The sequence below is a fragment of the Pleurodeles waltl genome, chromosome 8 (genome assembly GCF_031143425.1).
Source record: "Pleurodeles waltl isolate 20211129_DDA chromosome 8, aPleWal1.hap1.20221129, whole genome shotgun sequence".
NCBI lineage: Eukaryota > Metazoa > Chordata > Amphibia > Caudata > Salamandridae > Pleurodeles > Pleurodeles waltl.
This window is the reverse complement of record NC_090447.1, coordinates 1,483,132,442-1,483,140,656: the sequence shown is the minus strand read 5'-3', so window position 1 is coordinate 1,483,140,656 and position 8,215 is coordinate 1,483,132,442. Positions and strand designations below refer to the sequence as shown.

General features: G+C 43.1%; 1 protein-coding gene across 5 annotated transcripts in view; it reads right to left on the bottom strand.

Annotated features, from left to right (window-relative positions):
- Positions 1-2,632: 2,632 nt before the first annotated feature.
- Positions 2,633-8,215, bottom strand: part of ZDHHC23 (zinc finger DHHC-type palmitoyltransferase 23) — a 226,749-nt gene continuing 221,166 nt past the window's right edge. For 4 of the 5 annotated variants that reach the window (XM_069202680.1, XM_069202678.1, XM_069202677.1 and 1 more), the window contains one exon: positions 2,633-5,394. In XM_069202680.1, the coding sequence (XP_069058781.1) occupies positions 5,127-5,394 (268 nt within the window). In that variant the 3' untranslated portion in view covers positions 2,633-5,126. Of the gene's footprint in view, positions 5,395-5,787; positions 5,847-8,215 lie in introns of all 5 variants that reach the window. The other variant, XM_069202681.1, reaches the window with a different exon arrangement.

Here is an 8,215-nt window from a genome sequence, read left to right as displayed (position 1 = left end):
AATGACAAGGCGAGTCAAGGATTAATACCCTATTGTGATTTACGAGTAGATCACCACTTTTGCTACTCTAAAATGACTTTCCTCTACCCTACCAATAGCTCTTGTGGGATCATAGCAACTCGACGTGTAGTCAAGTTGTACCCACTATGCACTTGCACTCATTGACTTGCACTCACTGACTTCCTATCGTACCTTATTTCTTTAGTTATTAAGTCTTCGCTACCCAAGGGTCTCTTTGATGTCTAAATTTTTCCTTTATTTACATGAGAAGACCTGCCGTGACCATCTTTTCTTACCTTTGCTACCATTGTTTGACTTCTCACTGCCCTGGCCTCCTATGAGGAATTTTCACTCACTGTTTTACCTTTAAAGTTCTGGTGCAACCAAGACTTTCACCAATACAGAGTGGAGTCAGTGAGCACTAAGGTGGCAGTAAACAAAAATGTGAGTGGTGAATGTGATGACGCAACGGGCATCTTAGAAAAAGGGGTTTTCCTCACAATGCCACTGGGTTTGGTAGCTACATGGGGGATTTTTTAATTCTTTATTTTGTTTATTTTTAGCCCTGCAAAAGGTCAGTCATTCCTGCTTACAAAAAAAAAGTTATTGAACCCCAAATTATTGCAGCAACACTTTATGTCCAGCAATTTAGAACTCCTTTGAGCCTTGCAGTCGCTTCTGATACGCCAACATGTAAAAAATGTATTTGCCAAAAAGCACTGAGCAGGCTGAATTGAGCTGCTGCCTGCCAGCATGACGTGCCTAGAGTCAAAAGAAGTGGTTGTCGAGAATTACGGGTGAGGTCCTGCCAGCCTCTCATTTGTTGCGTGATTGCGAGGTGTAGCTATGCATCAGGATCTTACTAGGTCATCACAGACACGATACGTACATCAAGCGTCAACATCTGGAGGAATCGGGAGCTTGGCACGACTCGGTCTCACTACAGCAGCCCACTAGGTATCAGAAGACTGTGACCCCCAGGTCCCTGACGAGTTGGGCCGGCTGATCCGCAGTCTGTGGCCCTGCTCCTGGGGGAACCAGAGGTGGCGTTGCACCAAGGCACACTCCCTGAGACTGCTGCTGGAGTGACAACCAGCACCAGACACACTCACAAGTATGTGTAAATTAATTAAGCACATGCTTACTAGAGGTTCGAGCAGCCTAGCTGGCTGGTTGTGGCACAGTGAAGAGCTGGAGTGGCCCTGCAGAATTTTAAAATTAAAACTAGTAAAGACTTAGAAGTAACTTTACTAATGGCACACACTACTCAGCGCCCTAGGCCACACATTTTCAACGACCTCTAGCTTTTTAGCCAAGAGTAAATATGAAAATCAAAGCTGCAAGTTTCAGAATGGAATGTGGTCCTGTTTAAAGAAGACAATGCTAGCTGAAGGTTCCACGTTCCCTTTTTAGAGCGTGTTTGGACACTCTGACATCTCTGCAACTCAGGGTACAAGGCTAATGGAGGACTGGCATATTAAATGCCAGTGTGAATTAAGGTTGGCACGCAGGGAACCATCTGTGCTTGTGCAATTCTTCCTTTTTATATCCTGGGCCACGCCAAGGATTCACACTCCATTGATGGTGTTCTGAGTATATGTGGCTCTCCAAGCTTGAGCATCCTAAGCCCAATCACGGTGACCCAGGCACATCCACCTCAGGCACCGCCTCCTTTTCTGTGCCAGTGCTCCGACCCAAAATTGCCCATATACGATCACCAAAAACAAGTAAGCTTTTTCCAAATTTAAGAAACACCGATTAGCATTAAGATACCACAACAAAAAACACACCACATGATACTCCCTGCTCCGTTGCTATAGATGCCAGAGACATGATGTTTTCCAGCCCTCATTTAATTCTTGCACTGGCACAATATCTGCAACTCTTTCTATAATGCAAACACTTTGGCATGATGGAGCCCATCTGGACTGTAAAGGTTGCACTAGAGTAATATAAAATAGTCGGGACTGTTAACGTTTGTTTCTATTTTGCCGACCCCTGCTGGCTCTGGTTTGCCCTTCCTCTGATTACCTCCCTTGGTCAGTTACATCTTCTAAACAAGGTTTTGTGTTTTAATAATCTAGCAAGAGAATGCATGGGTAGAACCTTCTGTCCTGGAAATTTGGCTCACCTGTTGCATGAAAGCCATATTCCACCTCTGCTCTTTTCCAGATGCTCCTAAATTTTCAGAGCAAACATGAAGAAAAAAAAACAAATGGCAAGAGGAACCGTATGATTATGGCTACCCGGAGAATTCACAGGTGCTAATCACAACTTTACGCTTTCACTCAGTCCTTTACCCACCGGCATCACAGAAGATCACAATAGGCAGAGACCAGGTCATGTTTCTTGTTAGATCTACCGCTGCTTCACATGTGCCACAACACATCTCCATGATTTTCACTGCCATTCTAGAGAGCACACTCATGGGAAGTCTTGCTAAGTAGAAAAGAAACCACCACACGACACGTTCAGATTTTTGTAAAAGGTTATATTACATGATTGTTTTGTACACAAGTGAGTCTGTGTGAGTGAGAAGTTACAGACATCACATGCCGCGAGTGGGCCTCTAAGATCAGTGGGTCAGACACGGAGGTGGAGAAATCTTGAGATCTCGTTTTCGATCTTTTGCTGACAAGTCTACAAGCACCACAAGTCCGCAACTCCACAGGATCAGTCTCAACAAAGTTATTAATCGTAGGGGGAGACACTTATCCTAACATTTTTGATGGATCTGCCACACGCACAGCCACCGCATCCACCTACTATTCCTTCCTACGACAACAGGAGTAATTTGTGGTACCGAAGTGCACTCCCATTCCAATATGTTGAAAGGCTGCGAAGGGGAAGGATCATTGAAACATCAACAACCCTTCATCCTCTGGTAGATTTTTAACCTAAGAGGCTGTCTAGATAAACAGGGCTGCATGTTCCTCCTACAGGTCCTGGGTAGGAGGAGGAAAACGTTCAGGAACATCTTACAAATCATAGTTATATTGACTCTTTGAGCTCTTGATGGCACACACAATCGTTTTAAAGAGTGAGATAATGTGTGAACAGTTACACAAATAGTGGTGATGCAAATTGAGGAAGAGGATAGAGCGTTAATAAGGGTGGTGGGCGGATGAAGTAGGACAGACAGAAAGGCTCAGGGGTGCACAGAGAGCTCCAAAATAAATAAATGTTGTAATAGCAGCCCCAGTAGTGTAATGAAACTGGAGGGGACCCCTCTGCAAACTACAGGTGGGGCCCCATCTACGGGCTCGCCAAGGAGCCCTCAGGTCAGAGTACTGTGCTGAGGAGGCCCCCCTGAAGCTCACCCTTCTTTCCCCCCACCCTCCCCACCACACCAACAGGGTTGCGGGCGCCTATGTTACACCACTGAGCAGCCCCATACTGCACCAAGGGGAGCCTAACCTTGGAGTTTTGGAAAAGTCATATTTTACACACTTTCCCATTACTCTGTCATACAACAGCAAAATGACAGATTGGTGGGCAAGACAACAGTGTGAAGGAAGGCGTGTGCAAGGGGAGGCAGGACTTCTAAGGGAGGGAGGGAGGGAGGGACGCAAGGAGGGGTTCAAAAATGGGGACAGGGAAGGGGACGGTTTGTTGTTTTCATACAAAATCACTAAAACTGATGTTTGTTAAAATGCCAATAAAAATGTACTCAACCCTAAACCCATACCTCTTCTCGATTTTGAATGAACATATTTCCTAGCACACTGTTCCAATTCTTAAAAGGAATGCATGAAATCGTTCTTTACTAAGTGTTTTGGTGCAGAAATCAGGATCTTATCAGTAAACGTCCTCATGGCTAATTTCAGGGTGGATTGTTGCAGAGTCCTTGAAGAGCCATCCATCGTTTAAGCCCTGAAAGTAGCAAGCCAGGCCTGAGAAGGAACAAAGAGCCTCCTAATCCCCAACATTCAATGATCTTAGACAGGCTAAAAACAAGCAGACACTGTTAGTACAAAGTGATTTACTGTGTGTTACATGGTCTAAAGAGGCTGCTGTAGCCTCAGCAAAATTAAGACCTTTATGACTTGAATATCTTTCATTCCATAAGGGACACATCAACTGATCTTCTCATCTGTGTGTATTAAGGAGTAAAGCCCCAAGATCACACTGTGACATTGCAACACCACCTTACCAAGAAACTGCTTCACCAGTACCCCCCTTTACTGCTGTGCTTAGGGAGGGTTTTTGTGTGCATGCCTACAATAAGGTTTCCTCGTACAAGAGGAAAATCTGGCTAGATTTAGTTTCTTCAGTGTGCCAAAGGACAACGCACGGAGTTAGACATGAAGGTTCAGACAAGGACAAGCACCAGTGGTTGGAAGGCTGCTACAAAGGGATGTAGAATATGAATCTTCGTGATCTTATCAGTGTGCTCAAAGGATATTGTGTTGGTGAGGAATTCTAAAACCTAGGGAACATATTAGCCCTTCGGCTTGACACGTCAAGCTTTCAAACTTCATAATTCACACTGGAACAAGCTGGTATTTGGTCTCAGTTTCTGAACAAAAAACATGATGGTATGCAGCTGAAATGTGGTGATCTGCCAGTGGATGGAGTGCTTGGAAACTGTTGGTGTGGAAGAAGCTAGGTTTTGTGCTAAGAGGTTATGCCGTGCCACTGAATACTGTGAAGTGCTAGTAAACAGCAGAACGGTTAAGGCGCTTCCTAGAGATTTCATACTACATTAGATCAGTGGCTTCTTAAAGAATAGCAACGTCCAATGAATAATGATTTGCAAAGGTGTTCAGCCAAACCTTCTCCAAAGTTAACTCAATGTTCAGTTTATTGTCTAATATGAAATATTAAGACACTTATTTATGAATGGACAGATAAACCCTGCTAGGATAAAATGAAGGTGGCTGATGACAATACCAAACATTCAGAATGTTGTGTCAAAACCAAAGACACTGTACTTTCACTGAGGTGAAATTAGGAGTACACTTCGAGTATAAACATAGAAAAATCGAATACTGATATATTATTCTACGCTATCATCACTGCGCTTCTACCAGTACAGTAGTATGGTCTACAGACACTGCTGCGTGCACGTTTGTTGAGAAGAAACATACAGACCAAGCTGTAGGGTTAACACCTTTGAGTGAGCATCACACAATATCCAATATGTGATTCTGCACTCCACTTTGACCCAAGTTTAAAAAGTGCATCCAGTTCTGAAAGAATCCGCGGTTGTATAGTCCAGTGTCCACGATAAGGCCCCAAAGGTACCTGCGGCCGGTCTTGTCTCGCAAGGCCATTCGAGCTTCCCTCTCGGTCACATTGTAGCTGACGTTCAATAGTTGGACCAGAAAAACGTAGCTCATCGCGGCTGTGATGATCGTACAGTACCATGCGCAGGTGAAGGCCAGGGCCGAGCTGGGCAGGAAAGAAGAGCAGAACATCAACACATCTCACCTGTATTTCAAATAAACCATGTAAAATCCATTTCAATCTAAACTTCACTGCACCAACCAAGGGCCACAACTTAGTTCAATATAACGATACGCCAGTAACAGAACGTAACGCAAAATAGAAAAAAAATATACAATTCACAGTAAATGAAAAACCTTCACAAAACTTTTGAAATTCTGAGTCAATAATATTACATCAGCATATTGCTTGTTGAATAATTAACCTTAGTTATGACTTCTTTATAACTAATGAAACATTAACAACCCTTACGCATAACCACTGTGTAAAAATCATAAGTCCATATATTAAAGGCCATGCATTAAGTTTAGAGTCGCCTGAACATCAAAAAAGTAGTACCGTAATCTTTCAGTGGTCTTTCTGTTCAGCTCCAAAACATTTGGCATTCTGACATCAAACTAAACAGGTGAATTGGAAATGCACATATTCAGAAAAAACATGATATAGGCAAAGATAGAGTTCAAAGAATTCACAGCACTCCGCCATGTCAGTCAACAGCATTATTGCAGACAAATATGCAGCAGATTCAGCCAAGATGCGCTCTAGACTCATTGTCTGACTATTAACTGCAACACATATCACAGTCACACTGTGTGACGCTAGTCATTACACAGACTTTCCCCAATAAAAGGCACAATCAATGAGTACCTAGTTGTGTACTTACTGAGCAGGGGGGTGAACAAGGTTGCACAGAGACACACAGGGGACACACTGGTGCTTGAACAGGTTATTTCATTAGTGTAAACCCTATACAATTACCTGTCAAGAGCCTCCTCTTATTGGAACTAGCCTCCGACACGCCAGTTTCCTCATCTGCCTGTCCTTCTTAGCCCCGCATCCAGACCTTGCGCCTTCCCAGGAAGGCCAGACCCTGATGCACTAGACTGCCAACTCTTCCTACAGTTTATCTGGAGTGTAGCAACATAATATCTTCCCCAAACTTTAAAATAGTTACAGTTCTTCAATTAGTTGAGTTGGCTTCCTGCGATTTCTTTTTGATGGACGTTGTGTCTTGCTGGTACCTTCAGAGTGACGTGGCTCCCTGGTGAGTTCTTGACTTGCCCACTTTGTTTGCCTTGTTGTGTTGGCATCCTTCGTCATGCAATAGATGGTAAGATAACAAAGCGTGGTATGTTCTGCATTATTTGCTTGTCTCCATTCTTGATAGTTATCATCATCCTCGTTCCTTCCTTTAAGACCACTTACAGGGGGTCATATCTGGTGGTGATATTCCAGGCCTGCTGATGTTTCACTCCGAATATCCGAGAACTTGGCCTCTCTTAAGAAACCAGCGTGCTCTTTCACTCTCCCTATCCAGGGCTCTTATCTTAGCAGCCGACTGCTGTGTTTGATCCTGGTTGAACCGGTGGTTACAGCTCAGAGTTCTGGTTCCGATTTTACAGCAATGAACAAGCTTCACAGGGCCATGTCTTGTGATCCTGTGTGGTGTGTTTCGGTGCCCAATATGATTGTGTTCAGAGCTCGTTTAAGTGCAGGTGTTCACTTTCGTACATTATTACAATCACATATTTTACTGAATATAGTGGGTGAAAGAAATCGACACCAATGGTGTGCAAGAGTTCTTCTTCACTAACCAGTTGGCACTGATGACATGTTCTTAGAGTGTCTTCAACCATTTGATCTTGACCTAAGAATCCCATGCGGTCTCGAAGGGCTCTTTTGGTTGCTATGAACACTCTGTGCCCTACATGGACCAACTCTATGATTCGTGATAAGATAAAGTGGGGATTATTATTCTTTGTCTCTTAGTAATATGCCTTGCGGTGCTAGAATCAACTCTTTGTGGATTTGCAAAAATGTAGATAGATCTGAGGGTTACTCTCTCCTTGAATGAGATTTCTTCGATTTGTTGCCGCTGTCTCAACTATGTTAATCTTTTCACTTGTCAGTGTGCAGTCTGTATATGTGGCTTCTTCAATGTTGTTTAACAACATAGATGGTGGTGTTGCTTAACTCATTATGAAGTTTAAGCACTCTTCAGCTGCTGATAGTGTTCTTTTCTTGATGGAGAGTGGGTACCAGGACATGTAATCTGCTGGGTTGTTGTCTTTTACTGGTTTATGCAGAACAGAGTATGAGTATTCTTGCAGGCGAATTAACCATCACTCAGTTTTCTGCGGCATTTTCTCTCTGTGATTTTAGTATGTCAAAATGTTCCCCAAATATAAATATATGATAGTGCTCATATGCCCACACAACGGCCATGCCATCTTTCTCTGCTTCATAGTATGATTTGACACCAAACAGGCTGCAGTTGGAATACGATACAATTAAGTGGAGTACTTCATTGGGGCACTGTTAGGCTAGGATGCCTCTCAAACCTACCGGACTAGTGACCACAGTGAGTTCAGTGTGACATGTTGGGTCAAAATAGGACATGTTGGTGGCACTGTTGACTCTCCTTTTAATTTCTTAAAACACTTGTTGTAGGAAGTTGGCTCTGTATGTGCTATTTCAAAGTAAGGAATAGCATGCACAGAGTCCAAGGGTTCCCCTTAGAGGTAAAATAGTGGTAAAAAGAGATAATACTAATGCTCTATTTTGTGGTAGTGTGGTCGAGCAGTAGGCTTATCCAAGGAGTAGTGTTAAGCATTTGTTGTACATACACATAGACAATAAATGAGGTACACACACTCAGAGACAAATCCAGCCAATAGGTTTTGTTATAGAAAAATATCTTTTCTTAGTTTATTTTAAGAACCACAGGTTCAAATTTAACATGTAATATCTTGTTTGAAAGGTATTG